The sequence below is a fragment of the Scyliorhinus canicula genome, chromosome 1, assembly GCF_902713615.1.
Source record: "Scyliorhinus canicula chromosome 1, sScyCan1.1, whole genome shotgun sequence".
Taxonomy (NCBI): Eukaryota; Metazoa; Chordata; class Chondrichthyes; order Carcharhiniformes; family Scyliorhinidae; genus Scyliorhinus; species Scyliorhinus canicula.
The window spans coordinates 289782564-289806630 of NC_052146.1; the positions used below are offsets into that span (position 1 = coordinate 289782564).

Consider the following 24067-nt stretch of genomic DNA (forward strand, 5'->3'; position numbering starts at 1 on the left):
TCACCAAACCAGTGTTCAGTAGCAAGGGAACACAATGGCAGCTGAAATATCACCATCTTTTAGCTTCTGTGCACAATTAAAATTAGAATTCACGAGAGCAGAACACAGGGGTCTGTAACAATGATTGAATATTAAAATTCTGGCAAAAGTACAGGAATTGGTTCATCATCGATGCATAAATGTCAAAAGGTTCATCTGCTCCCCTGCGATAAAGTAGCCGTTCATTTCAGATACTACTAGTGGCAATTCAAATAGCTGGATGGTTGAGTGGGAAATGATGCATTTTAAATGACGAGATGACTGAGGGCATTGCATACGAGCCAAAACGCAAGACAAAATATGAGGCAAGGCACAATAAATAACATGGGAGAGAGGAAAAAAAAAAACTTGTGTAAACAGGAGATAAAACTACAAGTCTATTTCAGTGGATGTAGAAGTTTATTCCCAGCGTGATTGATGCAATTCCAAAAAACCAAAGTCTAAATAAAATAAAAAAAGAGTAACAATGGATTTTGGGCCTTTGCTCACAACTGGACAACCTACTTGGAAAATCTCTGGCTTTCGACTGAAGGGGTCAAAGTGAAAGACCTTCCACTCAGCAGATTTTTTATCTTCCTATTTCAGTTTTGGTAACGATGAGATTATGGCTACATCACCATTTCTGTACAGAACAACAGAAAATGAATCGTCCCATGTCTCTGCTGGACTTACTTTATGAGATTTACACAGGAAATATTGGCGCTTGAAATCTTTAGTGCTCTAATATTAAAGTGAGATTAAGATCACGTTTTAAACCATTTATAATGAATGCAAGTCAAAGTGAATTATAACAAAATCATTAAATTTAATTATTTCACAAGCAAACCTGCAGTACTGACCTTGTTCATGCCGTTCCACAGTGCTGGATGCCACAGATTGAAGCACAGCTCCAGTGAATCCAGAAAGACTATTCATTATAGCACCTGAAAGATTAATATTGAAGTGCATGATCAATGCTCTTTTTTTTAATTAGCGCACATAAATAATTTTTATTTAGATTGATGCAGGCTGTGTGAGTGGGAGGAGTTGTAAGGATCTACGGAGATAGGAAGAAAAATATATTTTTCTAAATTGAGGCAGACTTGTCTTTTTGACTGCAGGATGTCCCAAAAGCTTTTTACAGCCAATCAAGTGTTTTTGAAGTTTTACCTGTTTTAGTGATATTGATTGAGGGGTAAATATTGACTCAAGGGAAAGAAAACTCCCCTGCCCCTTTGAATAGTGTATTACGACACCCTGGGATAATGTGCTGTCAAATCCCGCACCACTAGGCCCAGAGTCACAACACAGTTGAAATTAACTTTTAATTTTAAAAATACCCAAAGTCTTCGGCTGCCTAATAACTGCAGTCACCAGTTTGTAAATGTAACCACAATTAACTTTTATTGTCAACAGTAACTATAATTAAATAGGCAACAAATGCAACTGGTTCACTACTACTTCATTTCTAATCTCCCTCTTTAACTCATCCCACCCTCTATATACACACACACACACACACACACACACACGACAAACAAATACAGAGGGGAAAGAGGGGTGATAAAATAAATTGAAACTTTTAAAGCCTTCCATTTAGATTCATCCACGTTGAGGGTTGACTGGTTTCCGTGTAAATTCACAGTAACAGTGGGCACCCAAATATGGGAGAAAGCGAGAGAGAAACGCAGCTTCCTCTTTCAGAGACCAGAAGCTTTCTGCTGGGTCCTCTGAAAACCCCACCTGACAGAAGCCAATCGTTGTCTGTTGCCGGGAAGGATATGGTGACTGGCCAATCCATTGACCGCCAGCCAACCAAATCAAACCAAATCCCTCGGATCTCTCAGGTGCCATAAAGTCTGGGTTCTGTTGTTCAAAATCTAAGACCCTATAGCACACTGTGCTATTTTGAAGCAGTTCCTCACTTCCTCTGCACAACTTAAAGGTATGTCTCCATTAAAGATCCTTGGACCAAAAATGATAACGACAAAATAAGAGAAATAGGAAATAGGGGAACAAACAGCAAGTCTCATGTGATTGTTTATGTGAATGAACAAATAAGGCCTTCAGTTTAATACTTTATTCAAAAGGCACATCTCCAACAGTGCAGCACTCGGTATTGCATTGAAGTATCAATATGAATTTCGTGCTCAATCCTGAGGTTGCATTTTATGGCGGGCATACATCTCGCCACCTCCTCCCTCACCCCTGACTATAAAGTTTGTCGCTTTAGCAAGTCCGCTCCGTGGCAATAGTATGCTGTGGGTGGCAACAATGAGGCAAGTGCAGTATGTTGCCCGTCACTGAGAGAACATCCCACCCTTTGCATCAGGGCAGTCCAGGAGGAGGGACCCAAAGGTTCCCGGACTTCGGTAAGCAATGGATATTAGACGGGGAGGGACTGGGCACCTTCTTTGGGAGTGGAGATTGGGAGGGAGGGACGGAGGGAGGGACGGAGGGAAGGAAGGAAGGAAGGCAAGAATGAAGGAAGGAAGGAAGGAAGGAAAGAAAGGAAAGGGGTTACTATCAAAGAACAAAGAAAAGTACAGCGCAGGAACAGGCCCTTCGGCCCTCCAAGCCTGTGCCGACCATGCTGCCAGTAAAAACTAAAATCTTCCAGGGTCGGTATCCCTCTATTCCCATCCTATTCATGTATTTGTCAAGATGCCCCTTAAATGTCACTATCGTCCCTGCTTCCACCACCTCCTCCAGCAGCGAGTTCCAGGCACCCACGACCCAAGTGTAAAAAAACTTGCCTCGTACATCTTCTCTAAACCTTGCTCCTTGCACCTTAAACCTATGCCTCCTGGTAATTGACCCCTCTACCCTGGGAAAAAGTCTCTGACTAACCACTCTGTCTATGCCCCTCAAAATTTTATAGACCTTGATCAGGTCGCCCCTCAACCTCCTTCGTTCCAGTGAGAACAAACCAAGTTTATTCAACCTCTCCCCGTAGCTAATGCCCTCCATACAGGCAACATCCTGGTAAATCTCTTCTGCACCCTCTCTAAAGCCTCCACATCCTTCTGGTAGTGTGGCGACCAGAATTAAACACTCTCAAGCGTGGCCTAACTAAGGTTCTATACAGCTGCACCATGACTGGCCAATTCTTATACTCAATGCTCCGGCCAATGAAGGCAAGCATGCCGTATGCCTTCTCGACTACTTTCTCCACCTGTGTTGCCACTTTCAGTGACCTGTGGACCTGTACACCTAGATCTCTCTGACTGTCAATACACTTGAGGGTTCTACCATTCACTGTATATTCCCTACCTGTATTAGACCTTCCAAAATACATAACCTCACATTTGTCCGGATTAAACTCCATCTGCCATCTCTCCGCCCAAGTCTCCAAACAATCTAAATCCTGCTGTATCCTCTGACAGTCCTCGTCGCTATCCGCAATTCCACCAACCTTTTTGTCGTCCGCAAACTTACTAATCAAACTTACTATCGATGGGTGGAATTTCCCAGCTGGCACCCCTCTTTCCCAAAATAATAACCATCGTCATTCCTGCCTTTTTAAAAACTTTTTTTGAAGGAACAGGCTGCCCACTCCCACCCACGTCAACTGTGTTAAAGCAGGGGCAGCATAATATTGGGGTCAATTGGCTTGAAAACAAACCCTTATTTATTTATTTAATTATATATAGCAGGTGGGCTGCCAATTGTGGCTTCTAATAGGGACCAGCATGGGCTAGGCACCCCTCATCCACGCCAAAAACATATCAAAAACTCCAGCCACTGAACTGACTTGAACCCCTGACCTTCTTGCTTATTACGATACCAGGCCAGACCCCGACAGTGACTAGGATACTGGACAGAAAACCCAATATCACAGCAAACACAGTGCAGAAGAGGCCCTTCGGCCCATCAGTCTGCACCAACACATGAAAAACATCCTACCAACCTAACCCCATTTGCCAGCACTTAACCCATAGTCTTGAATGTTGTGATGTGCTAAGTGCTCATCCTGGTACTTTTTAAAAAGGATGTAAGACAGCTCACCTCTACCACCCTCTCAGGCAATGCATTCCAGACCGTCATCACCCTCGAGTAAAAATGTTTTTCCTGAAACCCCTCCCCCCCCCCGCCCCTCACCTTGAACTTGTGTCCCCTTGTGACTGACCCTTCAACTAACAGCTGGTCCCTACCCACCATGTCCATGCCCAGCATTATAATAATATAATAGTTTTAAAAATAAATTTAGAGTATCCAATTCTTTTCTTTCCCAATTTAAGGGGCAAATTTAGCGTGGCCAATCCACCTTCCCTGCACATCTTTTCGGGTTGTGGGTGACACCTACACAAACATGGGAAGAATGTGCAAACTCCGCACGGACAGTGACCCGGGGCCAGGATCGAACCCGGGTCCTCAGCGGCGTGAGGCAGCAGTGCTAACCATTGCACCGCCGTGGCGCCCATTATAATAATGATCTTTATTACACTCGATTAGGTTGTCCCACAGTCTTCTCTGCTCCAACGAAAGCCTATCCAACTTCTCTTCATTACTTAAATGTTCCATCTCGGCAATATCCTGGTGAATCGCCTCTGCACCCGCTCCAGTGCAATCAAATCCTTCCTATAATGTGGCGACCAGAATTACACGCAATACTCCAGCTGTGGCCTCACCAAAGTTCTCTTCAACTCCAACATGACCTCCTTGCTTTTGTAATCTATGCCTCAATTGACAAAGGCAAGTATCCGATATGCCTATTTAAGGGCGGCATGGTAGCACAGTGGTTAGCATTGTCGCTTCACAGCTCTAGGGTCCCAGGTTCGATTACTGGCGTGGGTCACTGTCTGTGCGGAGTCTGCTCGTTCTCCCAGTGTCTGCATGGGTTTCCTCCGGGTGCTCCGGTTTCCTCCCACAGTCCAAAGACGTGCAGGTTAGGTGGATTGGTCATGCTAAATTTCCCTTAGTGTCCAAAGGGGTTGGGTGGGGTTGCAGGGTTACGGGTATGGGGCGGAGTTCTGGGCTTAAATGGGGTGCTCTTTCCATGGGCCGGTGCAGGCTCGATGGGCCGAATGGCTTCCTTCTGCACTGTAAATTCTATGTTAACCACTCTATTAACTTACCCTCTCGCTTCAGAGATCTTTGGACAAACATGCCAAGGTCCCTTTGTTCCTCGGAACCTCCCAGTGTCATGCCGTCCATTGAATACTTCCTTGTCACATTACTTGTTCCAAAGTGTGTCACCTCACACATTTCAGGGTTCAATTCAATTCCATCTGCCACTTATCTGCCCATTTGACCATCCCGTCTATATCTTCCTGTAACCCAAGACACTCAACCTCACTGTTAGCCACCTGGTCAATCTTTGTGTCATCCGCAAACTTACTGATCATACCACCCACATTGCTATCTATGTTGTTTAGATAAATGGCAAACAATCGGGGACCCAGCACATATCCCTGTGGTATACCACTGGACACTGGTTTCCAGTCACTAAAATAGCTGTCAGTCATCACCTTATGTCTCCTACAAGTAAGACAATTAAGAATCCACCTTATCAAATTACCCTGCATCCCATGTGCATTTGCCTGCTTTATAAATCTCCCATGTGGGACCTTGTCAAAGGCTTTGCTGAAATCCATGTAAGCTACATCAACTACACTACCCCCATCTACACACTTGATCACCGCCTCAAAAAATTAAATCAAATTTGTTAGGAATGACATCCTTCTGACAAAGCTATGCTGACTATCCTTAATCAAATCTTGCCACTCCAAGTAGAGATAGATTCTCTCCTTCAGAATTTTTTCCAATAGTTTTGCTACCACTGACGGAGACTCACTGATGTGTAGTTCCCTGCCTTATCTCTGCAACCCTTCTTAAATAGTGAAACCACATTAGCTGTTCTCCTGTCCTCTGGTACCTCCACTGTGGCCAGAGGGGAATAAAAAAAATTGGTCAGAGCCCCATCAACCCACTCCCTCGCCTGCCACAGCATCCTGGGACACAATTTATCAGGAATATGTTATTCTAATTCTGTAAGACTGTGAGGAAAGGATACCTCGCTTCAGGAGTGATTTCACAAAGAAATGGAGATTATGGTATATTAAAACAAACTTAAACACAGTATTAAAATATCTTTAACATCACACAAGAAAGTAGGTTACAATTACCCCTTACACAATGCTAATCAATGGCACAATTACCCTTAACTGCTATCTTTATTTCCACTCAAACAACAAAACCATCTCAGATCCCAATCCACTTTTAAATACAGTTAGCAGACTCAGGAATACTTGCTGTACAGAGAAGTCTTGAATAATCTACTTTGACAAAGAGAGATCTTCTGAGACTGCTTAAAGAAAGAGACCCGACACCCTGACAGAATAGTGCAAAGCCCCTGGCTGAATTCTTCAGAAAACATCTAAATTCACCTTGCAGCCTAAAAAAACAAACTCTGAAAATTCCTCAACACCCGACTGCTTCAGACCCTGGCTGCTCCAATTAATGACATCATCGTGCTACACTGAACACAATGGGCGAAATTCTCCGGCTCGCGCCGTTGATAGCAGAATTACCGATGAGGCGGAGAATCCAGGATAGTGAAGAAAATGGGATCAACACCCCTGTGCTGGCATCGGGATCGCACCAGCGGGAGGAGGCAAATAGGTCATGAAGACCCATTTGCATTCACTTTAGTGGGCCAGTAACCATATTCTCCAGATCCACATGATTCTCTGGTCCTCTGGGCCGGGATTCACGTCGGTGGGAATCACGACCGGTCCTGAGAAGCGTGGCCCTGATGCAATGGGCCACGGGGTAACTCTTAAGAGATCTCTTAAAGGGACAGGGGTCTCTCTTCTGGGGTGGCTTCCTGACAGGGTTTTTTTTTGGGGGGGGGGGGGAAGTCTGTGAATTACCCCTGTACACCCCCTGTGGATATCCCCTTAAGGGGTCTCTGTGGTGGGGGACCCAGAAAACCCAAGGGTGGGGGGCAGTCAGCCATGGGACCTCATTTACGGCTGCCTGTTCAAAATGGCAGCCCAATAGTGGTATTCCCTTGCAATCCTAACCATGTATAAATTTGCATGGCTGATGGTTGGGACTCGCTTCCCAATTTGCACTCCCAGCACAAATCAGGTGCAATTATAGTCTCCCGAATGGAGAATTCTGCCCAGTGACTCCACGGTTAACCCTCTTAATCTAAATAAAAATCCAACAGCCCAAACTTTTATGGCACTTTAATTGCACCTCTGGCCCCAAAAAGTCCAGCTGTCTAGCAAATCAGGATTTTTGAAAACACGACCGCAGCGGTCATAAACACAGTAACCCAGGCTTTTAACCCTTATTGCGCCAAACACATACCATACAATACACCCGAAATTCCTACATTCATCACAGACTCTTTGATTAACTGTCCAAACTAACACTTTGCAAATGTTATCCACAGGGCAGGTTTAGTTCTAACTGATATTGTGGTTTTGATACATTGGTCAGGTCAGATTCAAAGAGTTACCTCCCAGAGACAGACATGCTATTTGGATCGTCAATCAGGACAGCTCCCAAGATGGGATACCAGACAAACCAGCCGCCACAGACTTCGGATTGTTTACTTCTGCATGTTATATCAGACGGAGGTTACGAGCTTATCATGTCATCTGTCTTTATTATGGAATAATGTTCATTTATTATGGTCAGCAGGATGCTTAACTAAGTGACATACTGGAAAGGTTTCTTGCTCCATCTGCCCAGCTGGTAAAGTACCGTGTTTAACCACTTAATCTCTGTTCTGCCACCAATTTCTCCCCAGTATCTTCCATTGAATAACCTCGTGAATATGGGGGCAGCCTCACTGTGCCTTGATTTATACAGACCAATGAAATACTGGTACCCCAAAGACATTTTAACTCCCAACCTCAGCTAAATGTGGCCTTACAGCTGAAGAGGTTCAGAAAATGTTAGTATAATTAGAACTAGTTTGCAGGGACATGGGGAAAAAGAATTGGTGCTTTTTTGGCACCTGCAGCCTGCCCTCAAAATGGAACAGGCATCCAGTTGGCACTATTGGTCGAACACTGGTATATTCCACCCAGTAGTCAAGTCTAGCCGAGCGGGTAGTTAAATCTACCGAAGCGGTTTCATGACCAAAGGGCAGCTTTTCATTCATAACAGCAACTTTACTCAGCCGTTCATCAAACCAAGCCTCAGCAATTTGAGGCCTGAGGGCATTCATATTGCTTTTTCACACCTCCCTGATGGGCACACAGTCAGAATATGCAAAAAGAACATAAGAACTAGGAGCAGGAGTAGGCCATCTGGCCCCTCGAGCCTGCTCCACCATTCAATGGGATCACCCGAACACCATAACCCTTAATCCCTTTCTTCTTCAAAAAACTATCTATCTTTACCTTAAAAACATTTAATGAAGAAGCCTCAAACTGCTTCACTGGGCAAGGAATTCCATAGATTCACAACCCTTTGGGTGAAGAAGTTCCTCCTAAACTCAGTCCTAAATCTACTTCCCCTTATTTTGAGGCTATGTCCCCTAGTTCTGCTTTCACCCGTCAGTGGAAACAACCTGCCCGCATCTATCCTATCTATTCCCTTCATAATTTTAAATGTTTCTATAAGATCCCCCCTCATCCTTCTAAATTCCAACGAGCATTTCCCACGCCCCTCCACTGTGGGTTTAATCGGGGGTGGGGGGGGGGGGGGGGGGGTGCTGAAAAAGCTGTTTCCCCACTGTCATTTCATACCAGGGGGAACATGCGCTCCCGCCCATTGTGGTGGGCCCCCATTCCTGCCAATGGCCAGCGGGAAACTGAATTGCATCCCATTAACGGGATGCCGATAAGGGCAGATGAAGGCCCAAATAGAATGGCCCCCCACGTCCAATCATCCACGCCACCAGCAGGAAATCACACCGGTCCGGAACACGTCCCTACCAACCCAGCGTGGATATCTCGGGACTCACCTGGAAGAAGGCCTGTGGCATCTTGTGAAGTTTTGAAGACCTCCACGCTCTGTGTGGGTTTCCTCCGGGTGCTCCTGTTTCCTCCCACTGTCCAAAGACGTGCAGGTGGATTGGCCATGATAAAATTGCCCTTAGTGACCAAAAAAAGGCTAGGTGGGGTTATTGGGTTACAGGGATAGGGTGGAAGTGAGGGCTTAAGTGGGTCAGTGCAGACTCGATGGGCCGAATGGCCTCCTTCTGCATTGTATGTTCCATGTTCCAGTGATCATGGAACACCAGGTGCAGCAGTAGGGAGTGGATCTTCTACTTTCAGAAGGTAGATCTTCCAGGTTCAACTAAGGACAAGTTGATGCCTTATTAAATATGACGCCCAGAAATGACACAGAGAGACATGCACTCTGCAGCCCGTCCCGCCACTTGAAATCATAGGCCAGCATCAGGCAATTAGATGCAAATTCCCACTGGCATTTGCAGTGTGAAACACTCCTGGTTCCTGACCCCACCACGTGACTTAGCCCTGGAATGGAAAATTCCACCCAAAGATCTCTCACTCTATAATCAGCCCAGGTGATTGAGGCATCAGGTATGAATGTGCATGTCTCTTAACAGAGATAATTAGGTATTGAATAGCTAAGGACATGTTTCGCCTGTGTAGTTATATGTTTTGTTATTTTATGGGGAAAAGAAAAATTGAGTGTTGTGGTGAAAACAGTAGCTTATTCACATTTTTGGTGTAAACTAAAGTGGGTTTACAATGATTAGTGACACTAGAGTGAAGACGAGATGACTCACGCAAGAGTCTGCGCGCAAGTTACCAACAAGACAGCTATATTATAATCACCAACATCGTGCTCTTAATAGCGAATTAAATATCAGAAAATAAAAAATTGATACTGATTAAAATAGGTATCTGCTATTGTGAATGACGAGCGACATTGAGTCTGAGGGAACGTCTATAGTAACAGCATTTGTAAAGTCAAAGATCCAAATATTTTCCAACCACTTTAAACTTACACCTTGCTGATCCGGTTGTAAAATACTGGAAAGTAATTGCTTTTAATGACTAATAAATGGAGAGATTGTTCACTTTCTCCAAAGTAATGTTGGATTATCGTCAAAAATTTGTAGCTCATTAATGGCAAGTTCCTGCATGAAAATTCAAGTGTCTGCAACATACTAGTGGAACGAATAGTTTGGCTATAATGATGCAGGACTTTTAGAATTTACAAGCCAAGAATTCCTGATGATGCAACATCAATTTTACTTCGGCGCACATGAATAGGTTTAATCTATGAACCGGTTCCTGTAATACAATAATTGGTTTTTCAAATACCCTCCCTCCTTTTTCCTCAGAAGCATTTGCAACCATCTGCACCATAGCACACATCTGACCTTCTACTTCTGAAGATGTTCATGAAAGCACTTTATTGGTTACATAAGAAAATTATTCACGGCCCCTGCCTAACCTCAAATGTTCTCTAGCCTTCATTCTCTGTCTGTGCCAAACTATCTTCAAAGTGGACCTTTTCATGTATCAAACATTATCAAGTGTCTGCAAGTTTGTCTATCCTGAATATTCATTGCTCACCAAGTTCAAAGTAAGCTTCAGCTATGCCAACAGACTTCCAGTAAATGTTGTTGTAATAACAAAACCGAAAAACATTCTTAATTAGATTCCAACGTATCGCACAGCACACCATCCAGAACATTGTAGTGAGAAAGCAGCACTGCACAGGAAGTAAATTAGATTTATCCATGACAAAAGATTCAGTTGTCAACCTCCTGTTTCAACATCAGTCCACCTTGGCACAAGAATCTGAAACACATGTAAGAGATCTGTAAAGCCTATGCGATGCTAATGCAAGGAATTGTAACGTTCCAAGATCTCTCCGCTCCTCCTGTTCTGGCTTCGATTTTCATTGTCCCACCTTTTATCGAGCTTTTAATCACATGTCCTCACGCATGTTGAATGCTTCACCTTAATACTTGGACACAGTAAGAAGTTTTACAACACCAGGTTAAAGTCTAACAGGTTTGTTTCAAACACTAGCTTTCGCAGCGCAGCTCCTTCCTCAGGAGCAGTGCTGCGAAAGCTCATGTTTGAAACAAACCTGTTGGATTTTAACCTGGTGTTGTAAAACTTCTTACTGTGCTCACCCCAGTCCAACGCCGGCATCTCCACATCATTAATACTTGGAGGGATGCTATTGTACCAAGGAAAACAAGCAAGACTAAATAACCACCAGAGGTGTTTTAGGGGACAGGAAATATCTACCCAAAATTAAATAAAATGTAGTGAGACCATGAACTCAGGGTCTATAAGTCCATTTGCCTCAACATCCATGGTTTGGGGGGGGGGGGCAATCCTAAGAGTATTTACGCATATTGCTATCAATTTTCACCTAAAGAAAGCACAAGTCTGCAGCTGTTAAGGAACAAATGCTGATCAGATCACCAGAATTCCCTGCCCTTCCTCGAAAATGTGGGATCCTCTGGGCCTGATTTAACAGAAATTAAACAGAGTCCCGTGTTGGGTGCGTTTAGCTGGGTGTTTCCCAGCGCCGAGAACAACCCCACTATTAAATGGAACTCTGCTTCATTTCTGGGCCGCAGTGAGGGTGCAAAGCCGAGGCTGCACGTAGTCCCATTTCCTGCAATAACAGCTCTGCTCGCCAGGTTAGACAGAGATTGCAGCGCAACATTTAAAATGGGGCTCCGATGTGAACCCCCCACCACGGTCTCCGGACCCTGCCCCCCCCCCCCCCATGCCCCAATTTACCAATGAGGGGGCCTTCGAACCACCCACACCTCACCTCATAAGGATAGAGCATGCCGGGGCCCTATCCCCAGCGCAGGCAAGGTTCCACCCAGGCACCTTGGCCCTGCCATCCTGGCACTGCCCCTGCCAGGGTGCCAGTGCCATGGTGCCCAGGTGGCATCAGAAGTGCCAGGGTACTGCCCACCCCAGAGCCTAACCACCCAAGGGCCTCCGAACGCCTGGGTGATCCCCCCCTCCACCCCTCAAAGCCAGTGCTAAACAGCACTCAAGTCGGGGAGTGAGCCTGACTGCTCACTTGAAATGTAAATCTGGGTCTGGCCCATTGTGTGTGGATCCAGGTCATGAGTCGGACATGGTGTGGTCAATAGTCGCGCCCTTAATTCCCACCATAATAAGTAAACGTAAACTCGGATTAAGCTCTCCTATAAATATTAGCACCTCTAATACCACAGCACTCCCTCAGCACTGCAATGAAGCATTAGTCAATGTTATATATACTCTACAGCAAATGCCAAAGGAAGAAAGATTCCCCTTCCCAATATTATGGGCTATTAATTGTGCCGTACCTAGGACTAAGCTAAGGAGCTTTGTCGGGCAGTGGTGAGGGGAAGAGTGGAGCAAAATAGATGCAAATTGTAGTCAGGCAGTTTACCATGGTATTCGGGTGACGGAGGATCGGGGGCGGGGGGGGGGTGGGTGGAACTGTATAAGAGGCACTTTTAGATCGATAGCCAAGTGGAATGAAAACGATAATCAGGCAGGGTGTAATCGGCCGTGTTGCACTCCAGACAAAATTGAAAACCTCACCTTGGAGGTCGGACTTGGAGGCCTCCCAGCTAAAATACTGCCCTCCGTAAACTTGAGGTCATCCAAACCTCTGCTGCCCGTGTCCTAACGCGGCCCAAATCCCATTCATACTTCACCCCCATCCCGGACTGAACTAGATTGGATTGGATTTGTTTATGGTCACGTGTACCGAGGTACAGTGAAAAGTATTTTTCTGCGAGCAGCTCAACAGATCATTAAGTACATGAAATGAAAAAGAAATAAAAGAAAATACATAATAGGGCAACACAAGGTGCACAATGTAACTACACCGGAACTGCACCGGATTCAGGGAGAACAACGCGTCAGTTATAAAATTCTCATTATTGTTTTCAAATTCTGGCCTTGTCCCTCCCGATCTCTGTAATCTCCTCCAGCCCTCCTCTTAATATGGTCACTTGAACATCCCCGGCTATCCTTCCCTATACCTCTCCGCCTCTTTCCTTGTCTCAGACTCATCTCTCTGATCGAGCTTTTGGTCATCTGCCCTAATATCTGTTCCGTGTGATACTTTTGGTGTGACCATCAATTCACTCTGAGACATGAGTTGGAGTAAACTATGGCTTTAATCGGCTTACAACTGAGCCTGCCTGCGACTATGCTGAACTGAGGGCGGACTCGCAGGACCGCAGCACTTATACTTCCTGAAGGGGCGGAGCCCTGTACATGCTCCTCATCTCCCCCTGTGGGCAGAGCCCCGCAACGGCTCACAGATGGAGCCCACAGGTACACAGTTATGTACAGTGTGAATTATAGTGGTTACACATTCACCACATTCACCCCCTGTTAAAAAATCAAGTCCGGCGGGGGTGACGGGTCTACAAGTTGTCGGTCCGGCGCCCGAATCGTGCGTTGCGACTGATGAAGCACTGGTGTTGCAGCCGTTTCGGGTGGCTGTAGAAGGATGTTCGGTGCGGGTCCGGGGGTGGACTCCGGAGGTGGTTCTTCCTGAGCTTCGTTCCTGCTGACCGGTGTGTCGGGTGGAAGGGAGAGCGGGAAGCAAATAGGTGCAGGGGCACAGGGCATGGGAAGTCGGGTGGGGTGTAGTGTGGGAGGTACATCGGCGGTAGTGGTAGTAGAGCCTATGGGTGCCAGGTCCCGGAGGGAAACGGTGTCTTGTCGGCCATCAGGGAGTTCAACAAACGTGTAGTGGGGGTTCGGGTGCAGGAGCTGGACCCTCTCTACCAGGGGGTCGGTCTTATGTGTCCGAACGTGTTTTCGAAGGAGGACAGGGCCCGGTGTCCTCAACCAGGGCGGAAGCGAGACTCCCGTAGTAGTTCCCCTAGGGAAGGCAAATAGGCGATCATGAGGAGTCTGATTCGTGGCCGTACAAAGGAGGGACCTAATAGCATGGAGTGCATCGGGGAGGACCTCCTGGCAGTGGGAAGTCAGGAGGTTCCTGGACCGTACGGTCAGTAGGACGGTCTTCCAGGCCTTTGCGTTCTCCCTCTCCACCTGCCCGTTCCCCCTGGGGGTTTAGCTGGTGGTCCTGCTCGAGGCAATGCCCTTACTGAGCAGGTACTGACGCAGTTCGTCGCTCATGAATGATGAGCCCCTGTCACTGTGGACATAGTTGGGGAAACCGAACAGAGTGAAGACACTGTGCATGGCTCTAATAACTGTAGGGGTGGTCATATCGGGGCATGGGACGGCAAAGGGAAAACGGGAGAATTCATTTATAACGTTGAGGAAATAAATGTTGCGATTAGTTGAAGGGAGGGGCCCTTTGAAATCGATGCTCAGGCGTTCAAAGGGCCGGGATGCCTTTACCAGAAGGGCCTTGTCTGGTCTATAGAAGTGCCCCTGCACCTATTTGCTTCCTCAGTGGAGAAGGGCAGGTTGGGGGCCTTGATGTAATGGGCGAGCCGGATGACCCCCGGATGGCAGAGGTCATTGTGGATTGCCTGAAGACGGTCGTCTTGCGCACTGGCGCATGCGCTGCGGGACAGGGCATCTGGGGGCTCATTGAGCTTCCCAGGACGATATACAATATTGTAATTGTAGGTGGAGAGTTCGATCCTCCACCTCAAAATCTTGTCATTTTTGATCTTGCCCCGCTGCGAATTGTCAAACATGAAGGCAACCGATTTTTGGTCGGTGATGAGGGTAAACCTCCTACCTGCGAGGTAGTGCCTCCAGTGCCGCACGGCTTCCACAATGGCTTGGGCTTCTTTTTCAACTGAGGAGTGTCAAAGTTCGGAAGAGGACAGGGTTCGGGAAAAGAACGCTACTAGCCTGCCTGCCTGGTTCAGAGTGGCAGCGAAAGCGACCTCTGAGGCGTCGCTCTCCACCTGGAACGGGACAGACTCGTCTATTGCACTCATGGCGGCCTTAGCGATGTCCGCCTTAATTCAGTCGAAGGCCTGGCGAGCCTCGGCTGAGAGTGGGAAGAGGGTGGCCTTAAATAGTGGGTGGGCTTTGTCCGTATACTGGGGGACCCACTGGGCATAGTACGACAAAAATCCGAGGCACCTCTTGAGGGCCTTGGGACAGTGAGGGAGAGGGAGTTGTAAGAGGGGGCGCATACGGTCAGGGTCGGGTCCTAGGACTCCGTTTTCCACGACGTAGCCGAGGATGGCTAGCCTGGTGGTGCGGAAAACGCATTTCTCCTTATTATAGGTGAGGTTGAGCTTTTGGGCGGTCTGGAGAAATCTGTGGAGATTGGCGTCGTGGTCCTGCTGGTCATGGCCGCAGATGGTGACATCATCCAAGTACGGGAAAGTGGCCCGCAGCCCGTACTTGTCCACCATTCGGTCCATTGCTCTTTGGAACACCGAAACCCCGTTTGTGACGCCAAAGGGAACCCGGAGGAAATGGAAGAGGCTGCCGTCTGCCTCGAACGCCATGTAGTGGCGGTCCTCCAGGCGGATTGGGAACTGGTGGTATGCGGACTTCAGATCCACCGTGGAGAACACGCGGTACTGTGCGATCTGGTTTACCATGTCCGCAATCCGGGGGAGGGGGTACGCATCAAGGTGCGTGAACCGGTTAATGATTTGGCTGTAATCAACCACCATCCGGAGCTTTTCCCCGGTTTTGACGACCACCATCTGAGCTCTCCAGGGGCTGTTACTGGCCTCTATGACTCCGTCACGCAACAGGTGCCGGACTTCAGATCTGATGATCACCCTGTCCTGCAGACTATACCTCCTGCTACGAGTGGCCACTGGCTTGCAGTTGGCGGTGAGATTAGCGAAGAGTGAGGGGGGGGTCGACTTTCAGGGTTGCTAGGCTGCATATAGTGAGTGGGGGCAGGGGCCCGCCGAAGCGGAGTGTGAGGCTCCTGATGTTGCACTGGAAATCCAGTCCTAGGAGGAGCGGGGCGCAGAGGTCTGGGAGCACGTACAATTTGAAATTTGTATAATTGGCGCCCTGTAGTGTTAGAGGCGCTGAGGTGCGCCCTTGTATTTAGACTGAGTGCGACCCCGAGGTGAGAGAGATTGTTTGCCGCATTGGGAATACCGGGAGCGAACAGCGCCTTACCGAAGCTCTCGGTGCTCCTGGAGTCGAAGAGGCACGGTGTCTCGTGGCCGTTGATCCAGACGGCCACCATGGAGCTTTTGAGGTGCTTGGGCCGCGACTGGTCCAAGGTGACGGCGCTGAGTTTGAGGGTAGACGGCGGCGTGGTCGGCGGTGCTGGAGCGGCCCTGCGATGACTGTTCGAGTTGGGTAGCGGGTGATGGCCAAGATAGTGACCCCCGTTGATCGCACGTGGCGGGCGGAAAGGAAGATGCGTCTAAAATGGCCGCCCCCATAGATCGCACGTGGCGGGCGGAGAGGAAGATGGCGTCCTCCATGGATCGCACGTGGCCGGCCGCGTGGGGGAGTATGGCCAAGGTGGCGGCCCCCGTGAGTCGTACATGCTGTGCGGAAGTGGAGTCGGCAGACACGCTGCCACGTTACGGGGTCTGCGAGCCTGAGAGTCGGAGGAGCGAATGTTCGAGTTAGGGTTAGAGTTTTTTGATTTGGCCAGGCAGACCTTAGCGAAGTGCCCTTTTCACCCGCAGCTGCTGCAGCTCGCGTTGCGGGCCGGGCATTACTGCCGGGGTTGTTGGGGCTGGCCGCAAAAATGGCATGATAGTCCTCCGCGGTGGGCGGGTGGCCGCACGGCGCAGGTCTGGGGCAGCCTTTGGTCGGGGGTCCACGATGGGGTCGCGTGATCGGCCGGGAACGCAGTTAGGCTTTGGAAAGCGACCTCACCGTGTCCTCCAGATCCTGGGCCCCGTTCTCAAGAAGACGCTGCTGCACATAATTTGATCGGACCCCCGCAACGTACACGTCTCGGACGGCGAGTTCCATGTGCTGAGTGGCTGTCACGACCTGGTAGTTACAGTCGCGTGCTAGGGCTTTGAGGTCGCACAGATAGTCATCTAGCGACTCCCCAGGGCGCTGGTGACAAGTTGTGAAGATGTGTCACGCGCAGACTTCGTTCACGGGCCACACGTACAGGCGGTCGAGTATCGCGAGGGCCTCAGTGTAATAGTCAGCTTCATTAAGTTGAGTAGAAATACGATGGCTCACCCGTGCGTGGAGAAGACTTAGTTTCTGTTCATCTGTAACAGAGGAGGTCGTCAACGCAGCCAGGTAGGCCTTGAAGCACCAAAGCCAATGCAAAAAAATGTCCTTTGCCTCTGCGGCCTGTGGATCGAGTTCCAGTCGGTCAGGTTTGAGGGCTGATTCCATAGTCGTTCTTTAAGTCGATTAAATTGATGCAACCGTCAATTCACTCTGAGACACGAGTTGGAGTAAACTGTGGCTTTAATCGGCTTACAACTGAGCCTTCCTGCGACTGTGCTGAACTGAGGGCGGACTCGCAGGACCGCAGCACTTATACTTCCTGAAGGGGGCAGAGCCGCGCAATGGCTCACAGATGGAGCCCATAGGGCCACAGCAATGTACAATGTGAATTATAGTGGTTACACATTCACCACAACTTTGTCTTGTAATGACCCTGTGAAGCACCTTGAGACATTTTATTATGTTAAGGGGCATATAGAAACACAAGCTGTTTTTGAAGAACAGCACCACAATTGACTGTTGAACGTGAGCAATTATTTTTTTGGAACAGTTAACAGGCATCAAAACTGTGAAATGTAAAAATCCAGAACAAATCCCAAGCAAAAACGAACAGTTTTAGAAATAAATGTTGGCTGGGAACTAAATTATTACTTTAAAGAGTAAATTAAGCAGGAGTAGCTGCGAGATATATCACAGGCCGTGTTTATTAAGGGCTCTCTGTTAGCACAAAGCTTCTATTAGATTCTCTGCAATTTAACTTACTACTCAAAAAAATGCTGTTTAAATAAAATTGCGATAAATAAATTTAGCAATGCTTCATTTTCCGATTATACAAGGGAACAAAAATTATGATTCAAATTCAGATTGCCCCCAATCTAGCTCGGTCTGTGGGTTGCCTGCAATGGCATCGGGAGTCTGTGCAAACAATTGCTTTTAAATTAAACAGCTCGACTCCTCGAGTGTAAAATATCACTGCCCTCTGGGAACTTAACCAGCAAGCACTGTGGGGGCTTTTATTTAAAAGGAGAAACGTATGTCTGCAAGTGCAGAGTACAGAGTAAGAGTGATTACTTAGGTCATGCAAAAAAAAAACATTCTGGAAAGAAGGAGACACTCTTTATCTGCTGTACCTGCATGCTAGTTTTCAGTGATTCATGAACGAGGAACCCCAGATCCCTCTGCATCAGAGCATCCCAAAATCTCTCCCCATTTAGATAATAAGTTGCCTATTTTTCCGACCAAAATTCATGACCTCACACTTATTCACGTTAAACTGCATGTGCCACATTTTGGCCCACTCTCCTAACCTATCTGCATCCATTTGTAAGGTTCTTATGTCCTCATTAGAATTTACTGTCCCACCTATTTTTGTGTTGTCTGCAAATTTGGCTATAGAACCTTCCATCCCTGTATCCAAGTCATTTATATAGATCATAAATAGCTGGAGCCCCAAAGACCGAACCCACTGGCACCCCATTAGTTCCATCTTGCCATCCAGAAAATTAAATGAAAATTAAATGAAAATCGTTTATTGTCACGAGTAGGCTTCAATGAAGTTACTGTGAAAAGCCCCTAGTCGCCACATTACGGCGCCTGTCCGGGGAGGCTGGTATGGGAATCGAACCATGCTGCTGGCCTGCTTGGTCTGCTTTAAAAGCCAGTGATTTAGCCCAGTGAGCTAAACCAGCCCCTTTTACCAGCCCCAGACCCATTTATCCCGACTCTCTATCTTCTGTCCGCCAGCCAGTCTTCTATCCAAGTTAATAAATTACCCCTAGTCCCCTGTGATCTAATCTTATGAATTAACCTTCAGTGTCGCACCTTATCAAACGCCTCCCCCAAGTCCAGATATATTATATCTACAGGATCCCCATTATCCACTTTGCTTGCTACATCTTCAAAGAAGATGCTTTCTATTTGTTGTTGAGAAATACTTTAGGATCCCGTGGACAAAAATATTTTTAAAGATGTCATTCCCACGCAAGAGATCCCCTCATGGCACCTTGGAATATAATGTGCCGCTGTAAGAATAATTGATCATTCCTGGCCATCATATCTATTGGTTTTAGCCTTGCAGAAGCATCAGCACCATTTCCACTTTTCCTCGACTGCCTTCACTCTGACCAACTTTCTATCTCTTCCATGAGCCTGTTGCGGATTTTCCATATATGCAGCACGGGGGGATAAGTCACCATCAACCTGCAGTAACATTGTCAGAAATGTTCAAGACCAGCTTTAGACGACAATTCCAATAACAATAGCGTGATACAGAACCATACAAACCTGGGAACTCCCTGGTTCAGCTCTAGCTCCATGCTGCATCAGCTGGCTTCAATCTGAATGGCAATAGGGAACTACAAGTAAGGAAGGAGACCATAGATTCCCATTCCTTTTGCTACCTAGGAACTCGCGTTGGAAAGTGTACATCAGAAAAGCAATCAGTCTGGGCGCCATGGCACCACAGGCTAATAAATTGTTGATGGTCACGAGAGTTAGCAGCTCCAGAACTGCAATGAAAGGCTTACTCCTGCTTTTAAAATTGGACCCAAGTGTGAAGCATCACCTTCGGGGATACAAAAAGGAGCAAAATCAGGAGAAAAATAGCAGGAGGCGGGATTTAACTGTACTGATGAATCAGATCTGACTGACCTCTCAATGGATTGAATACGATGGTTGATCACAAAGCCCCCAGCCCTCACTTCCTTCAGTCCCCCTCATCTGATAGGAGTATGTGTATGGTAGACCATATTGGGCTAATCTTCTCCTTTACTGGGATTTCAGAAATATGTCACACGGTCCAGTGGAGCATCGGTAGTATCTTCCCCTCCCGGAAAACTCTTATGCGTGATCTAGTTTACCTATCTTCCTCTTTGGAATTTGCCACAGCCCCTCCAGTAGCTTATAGTTCAAAATGCCCATGCTACACAAGCTTAGTTCCCCAACCTTCCCCCTCAGGCTACTTCCAGTGAGCATGGCCTATGGTGCTATCGTAACCTAAACTGATCCTCTTCTGATGTCTATTTTCCAGCATGGGCAGCAAAAGGAATGGGGATCTATAGTGATTGAATTTCTAATTCCCGAGTGGCCAACCTTCATTGGCATCGTATATTATTAACTGCCTCTCTAAATGTCTTCTTCTTTGGCGCTCACGGACGAGTATGATTGTCCACCTAAGAAACTCTGGGTTACTGGTCATGGGTTCTGTGGGTTCACACATGGCTGATGAGTCAAATCCTAGCGCCGCACACTTGGCAGGTGTTTCCGGGAGGTGGGATCGATCCTTGGCTTCTAGATCGCTGGTGTTCCTTTCTCAGACTCCTTTGCCTGGCCTCCTCTTGCCATTGGGTGTCCTCGAAGAAATATGTCCCCCATTCCAGGGATTGACGTCTATGTTGCATTTCTTGAGATAAGCCTTCAGGGTGTTTTTGAAGAGCTTCCTTTGTCAGTGTCTTGTTCAGGTGCCGTCCTTGAGCTGAGTGAAGAAGATTTGCTTTGGCAGTTGGGACTCTGATATCCTAATCACATGGCCGCCCAGCGAGTTGGTTTCAAATGACCATGGCCTCGATGCTGATGCTCTTTGCTCCTTCAAGAACGCGGATGCTAGTACACCCGCCCTCCCAATTTGTCTCAGATAGTGTTGATGGTACTGCTCCAAGGCTTTGAGGTGGTCTAAGTTTCTGAGCCACATAGAAGAGTTGGGAGGACAACTGCTTTGTACACGAGGGTCTAGGTCTTAGTGTCAGCACTAGTGTCGTGGTCATCAGAGACTCCCATCCTGAGGAGTCCGAAGTAGGCACTCGCGGACTGGATATGATATTGGATCGCCGCACTTATGTCAACCTTAGATGAGAGCTGGCTCCCCAAGCAGAGGAAATGTTCCACATTTGGTAGAGTTTCTCTGTTGATCTTGATGGAGGGAGAAACCTGATCTTGCCCTAGAGTCTTCTGGAGGTTGAGGGTGGGAGTGATTCTTTGGTATGTTTTTGTGAAGGTGTCAAGTATGGCTTGGAGAATCTCTTCTGAGAGAGTGGAGTTGGGGAGGTCATCAGCATACTGAAGGTCCACAAGCGAAGTCAATGTCGCTTTCTCCTTGAATTTCAACCGGTTGAGGTTGAAACATTTTCCGTCCATCCTGTGGATGATGCCCACTTCACTGGGAAGCTTACTCTTAAGAAGGTGAAGGATGGTGGTGATGAAGATGGAGAAAGAAGTGGGGATAATGACACATCCCTGCTGGACTCAAGTCTTGATCTCAAAAGGTTTCTGTCTTATTTCTGTCAGCGAGGACCGTCACCACCAACATCTTGTTGTGGAGGAATCAGAGGATTCTGATGGATTTTCTGGACAGACAGCCTTTGACAGGGTCTTCCCTGGCCCTTCCCAATTGACTGAGTCATATCGATGAAGGCCACGTAGAGTGGTTGATGTTGCTCTTGGCGTTTCTCTAGGAAGTTGCCAAGCAGTGAAAATCATGTCTGCTGTTTGAACAGAAGCCTGGCTTCCGGAAGGATTTCTTCAGAGACTGGGAGAAGGCGGCTATCGAGAATTCAGGAGAGGGTCTTCCCAGCTATGGAGAATATGGAGGTCCCCTGGTAGTGTCTCCTTTCTTTAAGATGGTGGCGATGACGGCATTCCAGAGGTCAACAGGAATTTCTTCCCTGCCCCAGATTTTCAGGAACAGCTGACGGAGATGACGGGTGATCTCTTCTCCTCCATATTTGAAAATCTCCGCAGGGACCCCCACCCAATCCTGCGGCTTTTCCATTCTTTACGTGTTTAATTGTGGCTTTGACTTCATTCATGATTGGTGGGAGACCAGGATCATCTTTTTGGGGAGTTTGGGGATTTCCTCAAACACGTTCTCATCTATGATTGTATCACAGTTTAGGAGTCCTTTGAAATGTTTTCTCTACAAAGGCTGATGTTTTCTCTCCCTCTCAAGGGGGTTCCATCCTTATACCGCACCGATTTGAGGTCTAGGGTATTGGGTCCATATATTGCTTTGGTGGCACCGAAGAAGCCCCGGGTGTTGTGCAGTTGCAGCACCTTAGCTTTCTCAATCCACTATTGGTTCTGGGTTTCCCTAGTTCTTCCTTGTACGTCCGCCTTGGTTGATTGAAGAGCTCTCCTCTTTGCCTTGCTGGTTATGTTGCTTCTGTTATGTTGTTTTGCCAGGCGCGGAAAGCTTTCCTCTTCTTGTCAATGAGGTCTTGGATGATGTGGTCGCTCTCGTCGAACCGGCCTTGGTCATTCCTGGTCTTGTAGCCGATGGTTTCCTCGCAGCTTGAGATGATGACCGTCTTCAGCTCTTTCCGGATTTCCTCCACTTCATTAGAATGAACACTTTGGAGACCCTGCTGAATCTATGGTGATTTTTCTAGTTCCCATGTGAAGAAAAAACTTTGTGTATTCGATTCCAGAATATAAATCATGGGATTGACATTTTCATTATGTCCACCCTTTCATCCTCAGGAAAAGGATTTGTTCTTTCTCCTTGTCTACTGCCTCGTTCATTACTCAGTAGTTAAGCTGACACTCAAATGCATGTTCATTAGTATCAGAATTAATATTAAATAATGAAACAGGGTTAACTTGATAATAGGTTCACTTAAGATCACTAGCCAGTAATGAAATTGGAAATCATTTCCCTCAAGTCTTCGCTGATTTTTTAAATTATTAAACCAGTCTTCATTTCTCAGATGATCTGAAGAGGTCATTTATTAGATGCAACGGGGCTCAAGTCATTGAGGGCCAGCACAGGTGCTCGTCTGGAATCTGCTTCTTCTTCATAAAAATCTTTGCTCACTTCACGGTGCTGTGTTTTACAATTTCGCAACTGATTCACGCTGCTCAGCTAAGGCCCATTTCACTAGACGTTATTCCACAGCACCGAATTCAGGGGCCAACCGAGTATATTGGATTGGATTTGTTTATTGTCACATGTACCGAGGTACAGTGAAAAGTATTTTTCTGCAAGCAGCTCAACAGATCATTTAGTACATGGGAAGAAAAGGGAATTAAACAAAATTCAAGAAAATACATAATACGGCAACATAAGATATACAATGTAATTACATAAGCATTGGCATTGGATGAAGCATACAGGATGTAGTGTTAATGAGGTCAGTCAATAAAAGGATCATTTAGGAGTCTGGTGACAGTGGGGAAGAAGCTGTTGGAGTCTGTTCGTGCGTGTTCTCAGACTTCTGTATCTCCTGCCTGATGGAAGAAGTTGGAAAAGTGAGTAAGCCAGGTGGGAGGGATCCTTGATTATGCTGCCCGCTTTCCCCAGGCAGCGGGAGGTGTAGATGGAGTCCATGGATGGGAGGCAGGTTCGTGTGATGGACTGGGCGGTATTCATGACTCTCTGAAGTTCCTCTTCTGGGTCTACAAGGGTAAGTGGGCGGGTTGATGGGGGTCACTCTATACTAACAACAGGACTCCAATTTTAAAAGGAACCATGAAAACAATTATCCCTTTATTTTTTCATGCCAGAATATCTGTTCAGCAGGAGAAAATACCATAGAAGGCTAATCTGCAACTTATCCTTTTAAGAAAGGACCTCGCACCCCAGATTTGATTTACTGAAACAGACCAGCAAAGCCAACTTGTTAGCCAGCCGGTACAGACATTTATATTTCTCATGGTTAATACTCATTTGCATTGTACAGAGGGATTTTACAAAGAGTAATTCCAAGATTCATAACCGCCTCCATTTCAGGCGTGACACTACTTCAGTACACATTTAGCCGACACCTATTTGATTTTAAATTTGCAGTGTCAAATTAGGCTTTAAAGGAAAGATCTTCCACATATACGTGGGATAAGCTGGTTCTGCAACAATTCCCCATTGTCTATTTCTTTATCCTTGCTGAAGCCTTCACCCACTGAATCCATCAAAATGCTGCTTGCTCATTAGGGTGAAGGTTCACAGACATTGCATGAATAATGGAACATCTTCCGTTTATGCACTTCCAAAATCAAAGGAGGACAGCCAG

The 24067-nt window shown here is 46.9% G+C and overlaps 1 protein-coding gene across 1 annotated transcript in view; it reads right to left on the minus strand.

Moving 5' to 3' along the window:
- The window catches only part of zgc:174356 (uncharacterized protein LOC100137120 homolog), a 113587-nt gene that overhangs the window by 39547 nt on the left and 49973 nt on the right, over positions 1-24067 (minus strand). The window contains exon 5 of the mRNA XM_038815000.1: positions 879-962. Within this exon, the coding sequence (XP_038670928.1) occupies positions 879-962 (84 nt within the window). The remainder of the gene's footprint in view (positions 1-878; positions 963-24067) is intronic.